The sequence below is a fragment of the Camellia sinensis genome, chromosome 2, assembly GCF_055761805.1.
Source record: "Camellia sinensis isolate YWXY chromosome 2, ASM5576180v1, whole genome shotgun sequence".
NCBI lineage: Eukaryota > Viridiplantae > Streptophyta > Magnoliopsida > Ericales > Theaceae > Camellia > Camellia sinensis.
In genome coordinates, this window is record NC_138962.1 from 27474573 (window position 1) to 27494805 (window position 20233).

The 20233-nt window shown below is 34.2% G+C and overlaps 2 protein-coding genes across 2 annotated transcripts; both read left to right on the plus strand.

Moving 5' to 3' along the window:
• Positions 1 to 1061: 1061 nt before the first annotated feature.
• LOC114293772 (LOW protein: PPR containing-like protein) lies at positions 1062 to 11372 on the plus strand. Its single transcript, XM_082913973.1, has 8 exons — positions 1062 to 2862; positions 7587 to 7645; positions 8018 to 8115; positions 9130 to 9181; positions 9293 to 9356; positions 10171 to 10266; positions 10550 to 10622; positions 10901 to 11372. Exons 1-8 carry the CDS (start codon positions 1342 to 1344, stop codon positions 11053 to 11055), a joined length of 2118 nt encoding a protein of 705 aa, XP_082770099.1. The 5' UTR covers positions 1062 to 1341; the 3' UTR covers positions 11056 to 11372.
• Positions 11373 to 14682: 3310 nt separating this feature from the next.
• LOC114293767 (arabinosyltransferase RRA3) lies at positions 14683 to 17232 on the plus strand. Its single transcript, XM_028237885.2, has 2 exons — positions 14683 to 15217; positions 15986 to 17232. Exons 1-2 carry the CDS (start codon positions 15035 to 15037, stop codon positions 17102 to 17104), a joined length of 1302 nt encoding a protein of 433 aa, XP_028093686.1. The 5' UTR covers positions 14683 to 15034; the 3' UTR covers positions 17105 to 17232.
• Positions 17233 to 20233: the final 3001 nt, after the last annotated feature.

The window sequence follows — 20233 nt, forward strand, 5'->3', positions numbered from 1 at the left end:
GATACCAGACTTATATTTTTTGTTCAGTAATTTACTGAAAATGTATCTTTTATTTGGCAATTTGATATCAGACTTATATTTTTTGTTTGGCACTGTGATGCCGGACTATGTTATTTTGTTCAATTTCGAAACACCGAACAAAAGTCGCAGACCAGCCCAGAAAATTGAAACAAAAACCTACCAAACTAATAAAAAAAACTCACCATTCCACTTTTTTGATAGTTTTTCACCACCGTTTCTTCATCCATTGCTTTTTTTGATGATCAAAACGCTATGATTATCACTTTTTCCAAAGAGATGTGTAAAAGAAAAGTTGAGATAGGAAAAACATAACTAGGGATTGAAGATCAACGGGTGTAAGGAGATAATCAAATATATTTAATTTTAGTATTTTGTCCTTTTAAGTAATTTCACACATGAATAAATTTGGAAGAAAAAAATAGTCTCATATGAAGGGTGTAAGGAGGTAAAAGAGTGGTGTAAGTAGAATCACCCTATGCTTTATTGTATCATATACAAAATTAAATTACATAAAAGTATCAAGAATTCACTAAAATTTCTTATTTGATTGATTTCCTCATTAATTTTTTTAATCAAAATTAGGTCCTTTTTTTTCTTTTTTTCTTTTTTTTTTAAAGATTTGAGATTAGATCTTATTAGGATGAGATGTGTACTTTGACTTATTTTGGTGCATAAATTATTTATAAACAAATATTCAATTTGATTTGATGAGTGAAATTATATAATCTTATTATTTTTTTTAAATGAAGCAAAAGTATGATTTTAAAAATGTTTTCATTCATTTATCTGAAACACATATGTAATGAAATTATGATTATCGAATTGATTTAATGTTTTTTTAAATGATTTATAGATAGGAGCTAAAAATGACCAGATCAAATCATTAAAATGAATACTATAATTAGCTCAAAAAGTTGTATTGGTCAATCAACTTTTTAATTTATTTATTTATAAACTCGAGACATTCTAATTCTATTTGGAAATAATTTGACGCGTCATTAAGTATAAAACAAAAACAAAAAAAATGCGTGAGCATGATTTTTCCTAAAAAGTAAGAACTTTTAACAAAAATTGAAAGAAAAAATTATTTGACCAAATAGAGATTTTTTCCTCTTTGCTCACCATAAATAAAAAGTTTAAAAAAAAAAAAAAAAAAAACACTTAAAATTAAATAGTCAAAAAGTAGTTTTTTTTAACCAAACAGAGCCTTGGCGGAGTTCAACGACAACGAGCCATTATTCTGAACTCCATGTATGTATGTACATGTCTCTGTATACATACATGTTTGTTTACATATATACATCATCATTGTATATGTAAATGAGGTCGCTGAAAGAAGGGCTTAAATTCCATGGCCGCGCCATGAAAGCAGGTTTTACACCGACAATCTTCACTTCCAATCAACTCATTACTTTGTATTCCAAACACGGTCTCATCGAAGACGCCCAAAAACTGTTCGACGAAATGCTTGAACGAAACGTGTTCTCTTGGAACGCAATTATTTGGGCTCACATACAAACCCAAAACTTGTCACATGCACAATCACTCTTTGAGTCCACTCCAGAGAAAGATTCAGTGACATACAATTCAATGTTATCTGGGTTTGTAAAAACAGATGGGTATGAAACTCATGCACTCGAACTGTTTTTGAAAATGCAATCGACGCGTGATTGGGTTAAAATTGACGATTTTACTCTCACGACAATGCTTAATCTGACTGCGAAGCTATGTGTTCCGTTATTAGGAAGGCAATTGCAGTCATTTATGGTTAAAACTGGAAATGATTCAAACGGGTTTGCTATGAGTGCTCTCATTGACATGTATTCTAAATGTGGGTGTTTTGAAGAAGTGTGCCGAGTGTTTGATGGAGATAGTGGTGTTGTTGTTGATTTGGTTTCGAAGAATGTGATGGTTGCTGCGTGTTGTAGAGAAGGAGAGTTGGAAATGGCTAGAAATCTTTTTTGGACTCGACCGGAGTTAAATGATACGGTTTCTTGGAATACATTGATTTCAGGGTATGCACAGAATGGTTACGAGGAGGAGGCAATCAAGATGTTTTATTGTATGTTGACGAATGGATTCCAAAGGAATGAACACACTTTTGCTAGTGTTTTGAGTGCTTGTTCTAGTCTAAAACATTTGAAGCTTTGCAAGGAAGTTCATGCGTGGGTTTTGAAAGATGGGATGAGTTCTAATCCATTCATAAGTAGTGGAATTGTTGATGTTTATTGCAAATGTGGTAATATGAAGTATGCAGAGTCAGTTCATGCACCTATTGGGATGGAAAATTCCTTTTCGATCACTTCCTTGATTGTGGGATATTCGTCCCAAGGTCACATGGTAGAAGCCAAAAGGCTTTTTGATTCATTTTCCGAGAAGAATTGTGTCTTGTGGACAGCTATGTTTTCTGGGTATGTGAAATCTCATCAATGTGAGGCTGTCTTTGGTCTTTTAAGTGAGTTTAAAGCAAAGGAATCGACTGTTCCTGATGCTTTGATCCTCATTAGTGTGCTTGGTGCCTGTGCAATGCAAGCGGCTGTGGATCCTGGCAAGCAAATTCATGCTTACATATTGCGAACAGGAACTGAAATGGACAAGAAATTGGTTAGTGCAATGGTTGATATGTACTCGAAATGTGGGAATATAAATTATGCACAAAAAATGTTTGAAAGGGCTATTTTTAGAGATACAATCCTTTACAATGTGATGATAGCTGGCTATGCTCATCACGGATATGAAAATGAAGCTATCCAGCTTTTTGAGGAAATGTTGGAGAGAGGGTTCACGCCTGACGAAGTCACCTTTCTTGCACTTTTGTCAGCGTGCCGTCACTGTGGTTTAGTGGAAATAGGTGAGAAATATTTCCATTCCATGACAGAAGATTATGCCATAACACCCGAAATTGATCACTATGCGTGTATGATTGATTTGTATGGGAGGGCCAATCAAGTAGAGAAGGCAGTCGGATTTATGAGAAGAATTCCTATAGAACGCGATGCTGTGCTTATGGGGACGTTTTTGAATGTGTGCAAGATAAACAAGAATGTAGAACTTGCTAGAGAAGCAGAGGAAGAGTTGCTGAGGATTGGAGGAGACAGTGGGGCGCGATATGTGCAATTGGCTAATGTCTACGCTGCTGAGGGAAATTGGGTTGAGATGGGGAGGATAAGGAAGAAGATGAGAGGGAAGGAGGTGAAGAAGCCTACTGGTTGCAGTTGGGTATATATTGAGAACAAAGTTCATATCTTCACCTCTGGTGATCGATGTCACTCACAAACAGAGGCTATATATTCAATCTTAGTCTGCTTGGCTTCAGAACTAAATGACATGGTCAAGTTGAAATTAGAAATAGGGCACTCGGTTAGTGGGGTCATAATCTGATATGACTGTCAATATGCTTGCGGAAATGGTATTCAAATGTTTTGGGACACAGATTCATCATTTTCAACAAGGGTGATTGAAAAAACTAGGCAAAGATGATTTTTCATGTTAGGCTGGGACCACCACCATTGGTTCATATGGAGGTATATATGTGGTTATATAAACAATCTTGAACTGACCATAGCATGTTGATGAAAGTAGAATAGAACAATGACAGTAAATGATGCTAGAATGTTGTGGTTATGTATACTTTCTAAAGAACTTATTAGCATGGCTGATGATGATGGACATGGTTGACATAAAAATATGATGAAATGTTTGTGAATAAGAGGAGCTTGAACAAGCCAAGAAGCAAAGGAAACAAATTTAGTAGATGGACAGGCACAGATGGCAAGTTTTAATGACTGCAATTGCTGCCTCAATGGGAAGGGATGCAGGATTTGCTAATTAAATTACTGTGTAGTGTTTGTGTTGTCATAGAAGTTAATTTTGATTTGTGGCAAACGATCATCAGCCTTACCTCCCTAAATGTTATGGTTGAATTTGTGCTTTCTTTTTTAGCTTAAACTGGTTAATCAACCCCTTCATAATGCTACTGTATAATCATATTGGATTGAAAATACGAGTTATGAAAACAAAAATCTATAAAAGCAATTTAAAAGTATTTCTTCAAAATGGGTGTCCTTAGAAAAGAAATTTCAAAACAAATTTTGAAAATAATTTTGTATTAGGTTTTGTTTTTTTGGCAGAATCACTGAATAGTGAGATAGAAAATAAAATTACATAAAAATGTGTTTAAGTTGCACTTTCATGTTTTGTTAATTTTTTTTGCTCTTACACTCTGAATTGTAATTGCCCTTTATTTTCTCTGTTTGTGAGGAAAATAAACAAATAAATAAATAAAATATTCACTTTGCTTGGTTTGAGCTTTCTAAAAACACTTTTTAAAAAATTCTACTTTCTTATTTTTCATACTTTTTTTTTGTTTTTACTGAATTTTTTCATTTTTAGATACACATAACATAAATATACTTAAAAAGTATAATTTTTGTGAAAAAAATCTTTAAAAAATTCACTAAATACTAAAAATACAAACAAAAAAAAAAAGTATATTTTTCATATTTTTGTGTATTTATTAAATTTTAAAAATATTTTACTTTTTAAACACATCTACATAAGATGCACTTAAAAAACTAAAAAAAAAAATACTTGGTAACATTTACGTTTTCAATTTTCTGTTTATATTTACAAAAATTTTAAAGACTCAAATAAAAACTTGTTTGGTAAATTTTTTGATTTATAAATCAGTGGTCTCAGTTTATAAATTTGGCCAAAAAATGAAAACACAAAAAATGTGTTTCCATTTTGAGTTTTCAGTTTTTTTTTTTTACCACCCAACACTAGCCACCATACGCCACCATTTTTCACCACCGTCTTCTGCCACCACCATCCATCACCACCACCACCTGCCACCACTACTCACCACCCACCTACCACCACCACCCGCCACTACCACCCACCAGCCACCCGCCACCACCACCCACCTGCCACCCACTCGCCACCACCACCCACTTGCCATCCACCCGCCACTACCATCCACCGCCCGCCACCACCACCCGCCACCTATTTGCCACCACCACTCACCACCTATCTGCCACCACCATCCACCACCTGCTTCCACCAGCCACCCATCACCACCTGTCACCTGCCACTCACCTACCGCCCTCACCTACTACTGCCACCACCACCATCATCCACCACCCACCCGTCACCCACCTGCCACCACTACCTACCACCACCACCACCATCCACCACCACTCGCCATCCGCAACCCACCTGCCACCACCACCCGCCACCACTTCCACCACCACCACTACTCACTCGCTACTACCCGCCACCATCACTCATCTACTCACCATCACCACCCGCCACCCACCACCACCTGTCATCCACTACCCACCTGCCACCACTACCCGCCACCACCACCACCACCACCACCACCACCTATTCGTTACCTCCCACCACCCGTCACTGTCACTCACCCACCCACCACCACCACCACCACCACCCACCCACTCGCCACCACCCACCACCACCAGTTCACTACTTTTCACCACCGTCTTTCGCCGCCACTTACCACCACTTGCCATTTCTCACTCTTTTTTATATTTTTAAATTTTTTTAAACATTTTGTCAATTACCAAACGCATTTGTAGTTTATGTTTTTTTAAAAATAAACAAAAAATAAATAAAAATCAATTTATAAAATTTTTATAAATATAAACTGAAAACATAAACGTTACCAAACATACAAAATTTCAAAAATATTCAACTGTTGTTTTAAATAGTGGGTCCAAAAGAGTGCAAGTATTGGGCGATAAAAGCAAAATGCCGCACTTTGGGGGGGCATAAGAATAAAATAGTTCTTTTTAAGGGATCGAGCGAAACACACTGGCTCCATCGTTCTTCAGAAGCCGCTGTTTCGCGAATCAATTTCAGGTTATCGTCATAAAAAACGGCTCTTTTTGGCTCAACTATGCCTACCGATGTAAGACTGTTGGGGTTTTAGTTTCTCTTCAACGTTTTGTGTTGTAATCAGTACGTAGAAAAGTAGAAAATTTTCAATTTTAGCTTCAATTTGTTGGGAAATCAGATTGCGATAATCACTAGAAACTAAGCTGTTAACTTATTATGAATTTGTTGTATTCCATTGTGCGGCCGTGTGTGTTTTTCTCAGGAATGATTTCAATGATTTGAATATTTGGAATTATCTGATCATGTTATATAAACACACACACACACACACACACACACACACACACACACATAGTTGGGCTAAATCGTATGATTGGTAGATTGGAGCTTATTCTGAAACATCTGTTTTATTGGAAAGTATTTCCATTAAGCATTTATCTCCAATTTCATGCATTGTGAAGTTTCATGCTATGTAGGATTTTCGGAGTTCACGCTATGTCTATGAATGCTAGAGAGAGACCACCCACAATTTAGACCTCAAATTCACCCACAATGACGAGGCAAAGTATTTGGGCCATGCATGACTGAGTGTGTAACAAATCAAGTGTTGACGCCTATCATGTCATGTCATTGTGGGTAGGGGTCTTAAACATTTTCCTATTTATATGTGCTTTCAAGTAAAATTAATTCTGAAATGGCATATGAGAGGATGCCGGGCTACACCCACTACACAGAAAAGGAAAATTGGTCACTAAAATGCACCTATACAACACCTCATGTATCCAAGAGCTTTATAAAATCCAAAAATGTTAACAACCCCTGATCCCAACTATGAAAACACTTGAAAAATATGCCTTCAAACTAGATAAATAATCCTTGATCCCATTTTTTGAATGAGCTAAAAAGAGTTGATTAGTATTTGGTATCATTGAAAAGTCTTGAAGCATCAAAGCATCAGATTTGTGTGTCCCTGTATCTACTTAGGTGACATACCAATGTTTTCGTATTTAGACTGAAGTCTGGACTATTGGGAGTATCAACTTGCTTGCTTTTATAATTCAATCTTATAAAATAATTTTTTGAAAGCTTTTATCTGTAACTATGCATTGTCTAAAGCTTGTTAGCAACTTACCATGAGAATTTCATCAAATTACATAGTGGAGCGTTTTAATTTTTATTTGTAGACTGTAGTATATGTAATTTATGCATTTTCATTTTTAGGCAGATAATTTGGTTCAGTAGAACTGCCAAATTGCTTTACCCACAAACAGATCTCTTCATAATTAGACAAACCATTTGGTTAAGGAAAATTTTTATTCTTCTTTATTTTTATTTGTGGGTTTACTTGCATATTGGAGATTGAGCCATAAGATATGGTGCATCAAAATATAGGAACTCATGCTGCTGGTGCACCAAAATGTCTGCCATGGCTGTGTGAGACGTTTCAGACATAAATACAACACTGTTGGATGCATTTGGACACGTCACGTAGCGTATACAAAATATTTCATAGTTTTTTTGTCCTAAACACGTTTGGGACACAACTGGAACATGTGTCTCTTAAGTGGACATGACTAAACAGTGCATGTTAATTTGAGTGATTGCCATTTCGTTTGTTGGTAACTGAACTCGCCTTCATGTTTCTTTTCTTCTAACTATATACTGAGAAGAAACATTAGACCACTGATTCTGGGTTCCAACAGATGCAGGTTGGATTGCGGTTGCTTCTTTGTCCCCTTGATTCCAATATTGTTGTCAGAACAGCATGGTATTGAGGCTTAACTTTTCTTTTCAAATTTTACGAAGGGTGTTTTGCTCTCATAAGGATTATTACTTTCTTCAAGATTTCTGTGCAGTCTATTCTATTTCTGTTCTTACAATGTCATGTAATGTTTTTGTTAATGACCACAACCATGACTATTAGTACTACAAGTTCTACTTCTCTTCTTTTTCTTTTTGATATAGTTTGGACTGTTGCTAGCCCATCAATGTTGAAGACTAAAACCATTGTGATCTTGTTATCTACAGAAACACTTTGATGGGCTTTGCTCAAAATAACATGTGTTATGCCTACGAGATTTTGAAAGAAATGTAAGGCCTGGTATTTGTTACTAATGTGTCATTAATATGGCTCGTGCAGCTGTTCAGTGGGGGTTGTTTTACCTGTTTACTCTACATTTAAAGCAATTGAGTCAAAAAACCAAAATGAGCAACAAAGGTGGCTTTTGTACTGGGCAGGTAAGCAATGTTGTTGCCACTTTTGCATGCACTAAATGTATTATTTTCTATATGTTATAATTTGCAATGATAAATAATTTTTTTTTTTTCCATTTCATTTTTTTGACATGGATAAATATAATTTAGGAGATTTGTTATTGTCATTGCTATTCTTCTGTTGATCTTTTATGATTACAATTGTACGACCTACTATTCAACATGTTTTCACCAAGGACTTACATGTGAAGTTGGCTATGTGTTTATTTTTCAGTAAGTGATAAACTTTGTTACCAAAAAATAGGATATTGCAATAGAGCGAAGTACACAACCGTAAACGGGCATCGTTATACTCTTCATCCTGTATGCTCCACACCTCCCCTCCCCACCCAACTCCTCCACCGAAAGCACCACACTTAGCTATGATGGTGCCACGCATGGCACACCGCTTCATAAAGTGCCCATCACCATATAAGTCTATTGTTATCTTATTCATTCATACGAGTTATTTTCAAAAATAGAAAAAAGGTTTCTTATGAAAAATGAAATGGTGTAACCATTCATATCATTGAAATTAAAGCAAATGTCAAGTCATGTTATAGTTGTACTCCTCTAACAGAACAATCCAATATATTAAGTTTTTTTTAGCATGTTTCTAATGGATCCTGAGAAATGGGCTCACTTGGAGAGGGAGAATAAAAAAAAGGTTAAATTCTTAATGCTAAATTGTTTGAAATAGAGAACTTGAGGAAGTTAAAATTAACTCGTATGATGAACTACTAAAAACCTTTGTGTATCATTATTTGATGGTTTAGAAACATTTTGGGAAGTGAAGTTAAAATTGGACTGTAGAACCACCAAAGAGGCTTTACCAACTTGTCTAGACATGCAGAAGTAGATTACCAAGCTCGTAACTGAATGCATTATGGGACCTTGGTTTTAGCTTTTTCTCTAATCCATCCTGTATTTTTGTGATATATTTTCTTTGGTTGTTATGTTCCTTTGGATACTTCCATATAAGACTACATATTGATGCAGCATACGGATCTTTTAGCATCGCCGAAATTTTCACCGACAAATTTATCTCATGGTATAGTTTTCAACTTATTATTTTTAAGTTTTCTACTTGAGATTTTTAGCTTTCTCTGTTTAGGTAGGGAGGTATGCAATCTCAGAAGCTTCTTTTATATGGTTTCATCAGGTTTCCACTCTACTACCACGTGAAGTTTGCATTTCTAGTTTGGCTTCAACTTCCTTCTGTTAATGTAAGCTTGAGCAAGTACTTTAAAAAAATAAAAATAAAAATAAAAAATTCTCTTCATCCATTTCAAATTGCTTTAGAGGAATCATTGGTGGTTTATTTTACCTGTTACTAGTTTTTGCATGAATTACTCTATTCATGGAAGTGGACTGAACCTATCACCTTCTTAGCTAAAATATGAAATTTCTCTGTATGTGTTGTTTACTTTCAAATGTTTACCGTGTGCTATGGATGTTGACCTAGTTTCGTAGTTTGTTCTTGATCATCACCCATTTTTTCAAACTTTCTTCACTTGTTGGCTCATCAGCACTGGACAAGACATTTGATTTGTGTTTGGAATTTGCTTACATTATAATTATGCAATTGAACTGCTTTACATATTTAGGCCTCGTTTGGGAAGTTGGCTATTTTAGTAGGCTAAAATATTTGTGTTTGAGAAGAGGGTTGGATTGTTTTGTAGTTGGATATGATGTTTGTGAGAGAAAAGTAAAATGATTATGGGTTTGATGTGACATTTTGTCTTATTGGCTATTTTAGCCTACTTTTTCTTTTTGTGGATTTTAGCCAAAAAAAGTCAATTTTTGGCTTCCCAAACACCCCCTTAATGTGGTTAAGATGATAATAATTTTAGAATTACTGAGCGCTAAGAAAGAATGTAGTGATATTTCTCATAGCAGTATGATATCAATGTTTCTACTTCTCCATGATTTTGCATTTTGAGGTTTGTTCTTTGTGTTGTCTTGAAAAATGATTCCAAACAATCCTGAGATTTTTTTTGTCTTCCGGCATGCTCATACACACTGCTTGCTATTTGACAGGGGGCAAATCATTTGTATATGAACCATCTGCGTCCTTTCCTGTTGAGGCATCAAGCTAAACTCGATCAAATTGTGGGGTTTTTATATAGTGAGATGGTAAAGCCTCTTATTATCTCATGTTGTTGTGGCCGCAAGTATGGATTGTTTAAATCAGTCAATCTTGCCAATCTTTTGCTGTAAATTCAGTTGATAGCCTGCAGAGGCAATAATCCTGTTGCCAAGGTCTTTGATGTTACATGTAATGACTAAGAATGGGCAAGGAATACAAATGTATTGTTGCCATTTTAATGTCCTATGCATTCTATGGTGTCCTTTTGTATTTTGCCAAACATTTGTGAGTTGTGAATTCAGGTTGTCTGATGAATTTCTGGATTTGCAGGCTAAATTTGTGAGTGCACACCAAACAGAAATACAGTTTGCAAGGACACTATTTATGAAGATTTTTGGAGCAGGTAATTGATGGGAACCCACATCAAATCTACAAATATCGTTTTATTGTGAAATTTTGATTTATAATTCTATGTTTATCCCTTCAAAAAATTTTAAAAAATTATGTTTGTTTTATATATTGATTGGTTATTTAATTAAACTATTTTTAGTGTTGTCTTATTTTGAAAATTTGTGAAACATTGATCGTATTTACTCTTTAATTAATAATTTATCATTTACTAAGGAACTGCATATATATCTTTTCTTTTTAACTTTCTTCTTTTCCGGTGCCTTGTTTCAGTGAACCAAGTGGTTGGCGATTTCTTTCACCCAGGCAAGAAGCAAGCCAATCGTGCAATTGAAGGCCCAACAACGAATGTACAGACGCAACCTGACAGTGTGATTGAAAGCCTTACAACACAAGAACAGAATTCAGAATCAGAGAGTGATGAATGATAACCGAGCACAGAATTTAGATAGCTTACAATTTTACAGCGCTTAATAGGCCTGGCATTTGGTGTCTAAATGGCAATGACTAGTCGCGGCAAGTAAAGAAGCAAGTTCATTTTTCTTCTCTTTTTGTTTTTTATGTTTTGTGTTTTGTGGTGAGCATGGATTCAGTTGCTTTGCCAATTTGTTTTTACAAATGTAGGCTTGTAAATGGGAATGCTTTGACTGTAAATTCTTAGCAGTTTGTATTATCTTTTGATGTTCTACCAAACCAGACTTCAAAAATTTATTACTAATATTATGTGAATGCATTGAGTTGCAAATTTGTAAGGTGAATGTAGAAACTCTTTAACGGTTTGACTTTTAGGGAAGATTGCTATAATTCCATAATCAAGATTTCATAATTGATTACAACAATCTCAGTAAAAAAGTATTTCTCCCTTAATTTCCTAATAATTAGCTTATTCATTTATTTTTTTCTTACATTATAAATAGAAGGTATATCAAACATTATGGCATAGATTCTTAAAATTATCCCATTTAAGTTAAATCAAATAGAGTGTTTGATATTAAAATTTTCAAAATAAGGTTTTTTTTTAAAAAAATTTGAGTTAAGAATATTTTAGGAAAATTACATTTGACCTCCTTTGAGTATAAATACATTGATCTCCTTCTTATTAAAGTCGAATAGATTAAAACAAATGCAAATAACAAGAAAAAATATATATATATTAGTATAAGGCAGATAACATCATTTTTTATTCAAAATTATTGAGGATTCGTTTGGAATATGAATTGACTTTTTGATTTTTTTGGTTATTTTAGTCTGGGACTAAAAAATCTCGTTTAGGATAAAGTTTTTGACTTTTTTGACTTTTGTGAGAGAAAAAATAAAGGGAAAATTAGGGATTGTTTGGGATGTCCTAAATAAGTGTACTTTTTGACTTTTTATGAAATATGGGTTGGGTTTGAAGTGATAAGATAGAGAGGTGATGTGACTTAAATAAGATGATGTGACTTAAATAGAATAGTGACTTTTTGACTTTTTGGATTTTTTTGAGGATGCCAAACTTGGCCTTAGTCTAAGGTCTCTCTCCCAATTTTAGTAATAGAAAAGATCCACAATATTATTTTTTAATGTCTAAGGTTCCTAAACCCACACCTATATATCATATCAGAGAAATTTGACTCTCTCTTTGTTTCCGATCTTCATTCTATCAAACCTCCTTTCTCTCTCTACCTCCTTTATTTCATCTCTTTTTCTCTCTCTCTAAATCCAAACCTCAGTTCACTCTTTCAATGCCTGCCGCCTCCGCCTCTACTGCTGTGAGACTGGGTGACCGTAATCGCAACCCCAATCGACAACTCAGAAGACAAACGCTACTTGCCATCCCCTCTACTTGCTTCTCAAAGCTCATCAGCAGCATCTCCTGAATCATCATCATCGTCCTCACCTAAAACCATTATGTCCTCCAATCGTTCGTCAAAGCCCTTTTCTTAATCCTCTAAGGTCCCTGACAAGGGCCTCAACTATGCCCTAGCCAGCCCTAGTAGCAACCCAGGTGTTCGCTCCACTGAGTCCTCAATTAAAAGAGTAAGTTATATTACTCTACTCAATTGTGTATATATATATATATATATTTTATCCCTTGTAGCGGTTGTGAAATAGATCTTCTATTGTTTACATGAAAATTTGACTATCTCGGAAAGTTTAGAACTCTAGATTTAGGGCATTGGTAGTGCGAAATGTATGAATTTGAGCAATTTATTTGTAGTAACTTTTTAAATCAATAGAAGACTTATTTTCTCTAAGTTTCAGTCTCTAGTCCAGAATTTTCTCTGGTTAGCACTTTATTTTGGTTGTGTACTATTAGGCCTCGTTTGGGAACATGCTAATTTAGTAACTTTTTGGCTATTTGGCTAAAAAGGTAGGTAAAAAAAACTTATATGTTTGAGATGACTTTTTGGCTAATTACGAAAAGATGTGCAAAAAGTAGAGAGAAAAGAGAATCTTTGACTTTTTGGTATGAGTTGTTGGCTTTTTGGCTAAAATGGTAACTTTTTGACTTTTTGGCTAAAAATGTAAGTCCCCAAACGAGGCCTTAGTATATATATTACACTTCTCATTCTTTCTCTTCTATTCAACTAATAAATGATTTGATTGGTAAAGGATTTGAAATTTTCTCTGGTACAAGATTTTGAATTTTCTCTGGTAAAGGATTTAAATTTTCTTTGGTTTCACAGAGAAATGATTCTACAGAAGCAAACAATTTTGTTCAGTGAAATTTCAATTTTCTCTGTAGAGAAGGGAAATTTCTCTGGAGATAAGGGAATGCCAGAGAAATTCTCTAGAGAGTGGGTCAGAGAAATTTGAAAATCCGAAGAAATTTTGGGCTTGTTTGGTTTGTTTTTGGGAGAGTTGTTTTTGAAAAAAATTTGGGAGAGTTGTTTTAGAAATTTTTTTGGTTTGTTTGGTTGTATATTTTGAGAGATAAATTTTTTGTGGGAGTTTGGGATGATTTGATATTTTGGAAGAATTTAGTAGGTGTGTGTGAGAGAAAAAGTGATTAAGAAGGAGAGAGGAGAGAGAAAAAGTGATTGATTGATGTGTAAGAGAGAAAAAGTAATTTTAGAATTTTTTTGAGAAAAATATCAATCCAAACAATTTTTGAGAAATTTTTTTCTAAAACTCATCTCTCAAATTCAAACCAAACAAGCCCTTTGTTTCTTGATTGTACTATGTGCAATAATTTTGTGTATGATCTGTCTGGTGTGCACATTTCTCTTTGCATCAGTGCTGGTGGTAGTGGTGGTGGTGGTGTTTTGCCTCCTCTTTTTTTTTTTTTTTTTTTTTTTTGAGTTAAAAACCACAGCTGTTAGTACTTTACATAATCTAGAAATTTCTCTGGAGAGAAACAAAGAAATTTTTTGGGTTGGATAGAATTTCTATGGATCAAATTGAGGAACCTTAGACTTTATAAAAATATTAGATGTCTTTTATATTATAAAATCTTAATACCAGGGAACCTAAAAAAAAAAAACCTCAAAAATAAAATGATTATGGTTTGGATGTGATATTTTATTTTATTGACTTTTTAACATATTTTGTCTTTTTGTTACTATTTTAACCCTGTAGTCTTATGCCAAACGAGTCCTGATAAAAAAATTGGTTAAGTATTATTTGAATTAAAACTTGGGCAAATTAAGTTGATCGTCTTTACATTTTATTCCTTATGTCATTTTGATTCCTACATTTTTAATTAATTCAATTTTGATCATTAATTTTAAATTTTGTGTCAATATGGTCTAATTAATAATGTCGTTAGTATTTTTGATAAAAATTTAATACTAAATTAGTTGAGATTGACTTACTGAGTAGAATAAATTTATAAGTTTACTCTTAAGAATATGATATATGCTACTTTTGTACGTTTTTTTCTTAAAAAAATGTTAAAAAATGTAATCAATTAAATTAAATTAAAACAAAATCATAAATTTATTATGAAAATCAAACCAACCAAGATTATTATGATCAAAATTACAAAAGAATCAAGGGACATGAGTACCGTTATAGTTTGTCATTGAAATTTGAAAAAGATTAATGTAATTATATTAAAAATATATAATTTATTTATTTTTTTCTAAAATCTCAAGATGATAACCAGCCATTTTAAGTTAGATTTAAGTACTACCAACCCTGCCTAATCCCCTTAAATCCTGATTGAAAAAAACTCTGTCAGAGCAATAACCATCTCTCTCTCTCTCTCTCTCTCTCTCTCTCTCTCCATAGAACAGAGAGGAAAACATACTTTATAGGGTTCGTACACCGCCATTAACATAATCATAACTATATGCGAGTATATATCTCTGTATTGGCTCTGTATTTATATCTATATATAGTTTTTTGTGTGCAAATCAGCACAGTAGATAAAGCTGAATCCGGAGACTTTCTCTCTCTAAAATCTTTGGGGTTGGGGTCGCATCCATGGCTATTCGCAGAGAAGGTCCGCTGATGAGAAACGGCGGGTACTCGCTTCGCGGATCGAGACTTGCGGTGGCCATCGCGATCGGAGTTGCTATCGGATGCGTCTTCGCCTTCTTGTACCCTCACGGCTTGTTCGATTCCACTCCGATTCGCACCAGTCGAATCGCCAAATCTGATCTTCAGGTTCGAATCCTTTTGCATTGGCATATTTGATTTTTTTCGATTCAATTGCAATTCTCAGATTGTTGAAAAATCATACTCCATATTTGATCTGGATTTCGTGAATAAAATGAAGCCCGTTGACTTGAAACCATTGTGGTTTTCACTTTGAAATGCTAGTACTGGTTGTGGTTTGATATATTGCATGTGATTTACATTGTGGAATTCTTTTTGATTTTGGAATGAGATTGTTGATGGTAATTATACTTTATTCTAGCATAGTTATTTATTTATTTATTTTTGTTGATATATAGGCAATGCTTTTTCTATTGCTTTGAACTAGAATTAATTACATAGCGGATGTGATTGCACAAGTTTGAGGTCTTATGCAGTGAGTGACTTTACTATATAGATGTGGTTTCTTTCATATTAGTCACAAATTGTCAAATTATTTCAGATCCAGAACTGATATTTACCTAGAATGTAAGTACACTCCATAGTCTACAATGAACTAATTGATATCTTGTTGGCATGGTTATTGGGTTTGGGGGATTTTGATTTTAGCTTTAGTGATTGGCGGACTTTTAACTGAGAAATAGAGGTGTTTTACTTCTAGCGATATTCATCCAACAATCTGCACACAGTTCTCATTTAAATTTTGGGTATTTGTGTCATTTGATGTTAGCTCTTAGCTGTTTCCATTGTTTTGGACAAAGGGTGCTTCCCTATTATAAGTCATAACTATGAGGTCACAGCAGGATATAATTGTTTTTCCATTGATATGTTTGTTAGGTTGATTTATCGTCTTGTGAATCATCCGAACGGGTTAACATGTTGAAGTCCGAGTTTGTAGCTGTTTCAGAGAAAAATAAAGTGTTGAAAAAACAGATTAGGGAATTGACTGAAAAGATTCGGCTGGCCGAGCAAGGAAAAGATCAGGCACAGAAACAGGTTTTGGTGCTGGGTGAACAGCATAAAGCTGGCCCTTTTGGTACTGTTAAGGGTTTGAGAACCAACCCGACTGTTATTCCTGATGAATCAGTGAATCCAAGATTAGCAAAGATACTTGAGAAAGTTGCTGTAAACAAGGAGCTTATAGTTGCCCTTGCTAATTCAAATGTGAAGGACATGTTGGAGGTCTGGTTCTCTAGCATCCAGAAAGTGGGTATACCCAATTATTTGGTCATTGCCTTGGATGAAGAGATCGCCAATCTTTGCCAATCAAAGGATGTTCCTGTGTATAAGAGAGACCCAGATGAAGGAATTGATTCAGTTGCCAGGACCGGAGGAAACCATGCTGTTTCCGGATTAAAATTCCACATCTTGAGGGAGTTTTTGCAGTTGGGTTACAGTGTTCTTCTCTCAGATGTCGATATAGTGTATTTGCAAAACCCTTTTTATCATCTTTATCGGGACTCAGATGTGGAGTCCATGACCGATGGTCACAATAACATGACAGCTTATGGGTATAATGATGTGTTTGATGAACCTTCAATGGGTTGGGCTCGCTATGCTCATACAATGCGGATATGGGTGTATAATTCTGGTTTCTTTTACATAAGGCCAACAATACCTTCTATTGAGCTTCTTGATCGTGTGGCTGGTCGCCTTTCTCGGGAACCGAAGTCATGGGACCAGGCAGTTTTCAATGAGGAGCTCTTCTTCCCTTCACATCCTGGATACGAAGGTCTTCATGCTGCTAGGAGAACTATGGATTTCTATCTCTTTATGAATAGCAAGGTCTTGTTCAAAACAGTTAGGAAAGATGCCAACCTGAGCAAGCTTAAACCAGTGATCGTTCACGTGAATTACCACCCCGATAAGCTTCCAAGAATGAAAGCAGTGGTGGAATACTATGTCAACGGCAAGCAAGATGCGTTGAAACCTTTTCCAGATGGTTCAGATTGGTAACCTTGTTTTTTCTCATTAGGAAAGCTAATTTTCTCTTGTTTGATAGGTTTTTAAGGCTTGTATTTTGTAACACTGGTATATCGTACATGTTTGAGTGTATTTCAGCTTTTACTTTCTTTGTTCCAGAATTGTTGTGTTCCTCTGCTTTTCAAATATGGTTTTTTTTATTTATAATTTATTATTTTCAGCCTATGCTTTTTAAAACTAGCATGTGGAATATGAACTTTTGTTTGCGTTCTTGGAGGGAAAGAAATATGCTTGTTTGGTTTTTGTCTATACCTTGGTTGTCTATCCATCCATTTTAAATTTTCTGAATAACAAAAACGAGCTTCCTAAAAAATAGGAGATTATATTCCAATCCAAAGTATGTCTCAGTAATATGAATTTATTAATAAGGACAATACATATTAAATTTTAAAATAATTTTTTATTTATCATGGTACACCTTAATCAGTTACTCCTATTCAAATCTCTATATTTTCTTTCCCAAGTGATTAAAGTTATTTAGGCTTGGTTTGGGTATTTTAGAAAAAGTCAAAAAGTTATTCAAAAAATTTAAAAAGTTATTACAATTTATCTCAAAAAAATATTAAAAAATTAATTTTACACAATCTTCCTTTTCTTCAAACAATCATAACGGCAGAGCAGGCGGAGCATTGTTGTGGGAAAAATTGCACTTATTTAGATGTACAAACATCACGGTGTTGTTCGGCCTGTGGAGGCCATCACGGGTCCCGTTTTAACAATCTGAACCGTTTAATGTGTAGAACTCGTCGAGTACTATATACTTATCAAAAATCAAATTGATCGGATATCGGTAACTAATGATCAAATCAGTTAAAATTTATAAAATGGATGGTGTTATAGTTAACGGTTGAAAAAAAATTAATCCGATAAGATAACTATCGATATCCGATCAACGTGATTTTTTATAAGCGTATAGTGCTCGACGAGTTCTACACATCGAATGGTTTTGATTAGCAAAACGGGACCAGTAGTAGGCCCTCACAGGCCAAACAACACCTTCAATTCACTGCCCGAAAAAGTAAGAAATCATCTCCCCTCCCCCACTCTGTACACACTATCCCTCGCCGTACAACTATTCCATCACTTCCATCACAATCTTCTCCTCCACACTAATTTATATAATTTTTTAATACACATTTTTCCATAAAAAGTCAAAAAGTTAACCCAAACATTTATATTTTTTTCCTCAACTATTTAGTCCAAAAAGACAAAAAGTGCACTTATTTAGGATACTCCAAACAACCCCTATTCTTTTTCTTTTTCTCCTTCTTCATCCTTCCTTCAAAATTCTAATTCATCCTACCAAAACTCACCATCAACATCATTGTTTTTTATTATTTTGAAACACTAAATCCTTGAAGAAAGTTTGAACGAAATCAAATAATGAATGAGAGTAATAATCAAAATAGTTTTTTGAAAAAACCCATAAAAAAGGAGATAAGTATTCATATAAAGGGGTTTCACAATTTTTGTAGAGTACTATCAATTATTTTCTATATCGTTTTTTTGACAAAAATTAAAGGGTCCAATAATTAGATTAACAATAACATATTATTGGAGTTATTTTTATTTTGTCATTTAAATAATATATTATTTGAGAACTACTTTTTCTTGTTAGTGCTTGATACTTATGTGCTTATAAGTTTGGTTTTAACTTTTCCACGAGTATTCTTGTGGATAATTTATAATGTAAAAGTTTTTTTTTTTTCCATATTGAAAAGTTTTATAATGTTTATGTAAAAGTTTAGTTTTTTCTGTATTTATAATACGTATGTGCTTATAAGTTTGGTTTTTTTTCTTTCGTGTTTGAGAATTATTTTCTGTATTGAAAAGTTTTTGAAATAATTTAATTTTTTTATTATTTATTATTTGGGTTTACCTTGAGAGTAATTTGGAAAAAGTGATAGGGTGTAATGAAAGTAAAATAAAATTTTAAATGGTAAATTACATTCACCTCTTCTGAGATTTTTGACAAATACAGAGACTTCCCCTATGATTTAAATAATTACAAAAACCTCCCATACCTTAACTGACATTGTCAAGATCCCCCATTCTGTCAAATTGACACGAAGGGGTAATTCTATCTACACATCCTTACTTATCTTAGTATACACCATTTACTCAATTTACACTATACACAAATTAAAACATTTAAGTTTGTCTCAATACACAGGGAGCTTCTATATACACACACCTAATCCCTTCTTTGCACATCCTTCTCAAAACACACACCAAAAAAATTAATTCCTAATTAATTTTCTCACTACACACATGGTGAGTTCCAAATGTACCCTCATACACACACACACACACACACACCCGACCCCAAATACACACACCTATTGAATCTGAAGCACATCTTCAACCTTGAAGCATTCCAACACCGCTGAAGCACCTATTGAAGCATTGAAGCACATCTGCAAACACATTGAAGCATTCCATCTCCTTATCGTGTGCAACCCAGGTGTGCGAATATATTGAAGCATTTCATCCACGAAGTTGCATCCCATTGAAGCATTCCATCAGATTTTCAATCCTCATTAGGTGAGTTTACTTTTGAATCATCATTCCTATTCAATCCTCATTTTCATCTGTAATGTAGAGTTTTTCAATTGGAATGTAGAGTTTGTGATTTGGGACCGTCGTTCGGAACTGGTTATCCGAAACATAACAATGTATTCGGACGTAGGAATCCGAAAAAATTCAATATTTTCATCAGTAGATTTCCGAAAGTTTTACATTCATTCGATAGTCAACTTCCGAAAAAATTGAATTTGGACAACAGTCAACCTCCGAAATTATGCTTTTATTTCGGACAACAACTTCCGAACAGAATAGGTATTTTCGGTTGTGAACTTCCGAACAAGTTTTTTTTTTTTTTTTTCCTTCTTAATTATAACACTTATTATAATTTAAAACACTTATTATTTACACACACACTCTCATTAATTTTACACACACTCTCTCATTATAATTTAAAACACTTATTATTTACACACACACTCTCATTAATTATACACACACACTCATTACACACACACTTATAATTTAAAACACTCTCATTAATTTTACACACACTCTCTTTATTTGCACACACTCTCT

Bases quoted from the DNA above. Each gene is read 5' to 3' on its own strand.
- LOC114293772 (XM_082913973.1), top strand. From the start codon at position 1,342: ATGAGGTCGCTGAAAGAAGGGCTTAAATTCCATGGCCGCGCCATGAAA. The intron at 8,116-9,129 runs GTAAGCAATGTT...ATATTGATGCAG, and splicing joins GTGGCTTTTGTACTGGGCAG to CATACGGATCTTTTAGCATC. The intron at 9,357-10,170 runs GTAAGCTTGAGC...GCTATTTGACAG, and splicing joins TTCAACTTCCTTCTGTTAAT to GGGGCAAATCATTTGTATAT.
- LOC114293767 (XM_028237885.2), top strand. From the start codon at position 15,035: ATGGCTATTCGCAGAGAAGGTCCGCTGATGAGAAACGGCGGGTACTCG. The intron at 15,218-15,985 runs GTTCGAATCCTT...TATGTTTGTTAG, and splicing joins TCGCCAAATCTGATCTTCAG to GTTGATTTATCGTCTTGTGA.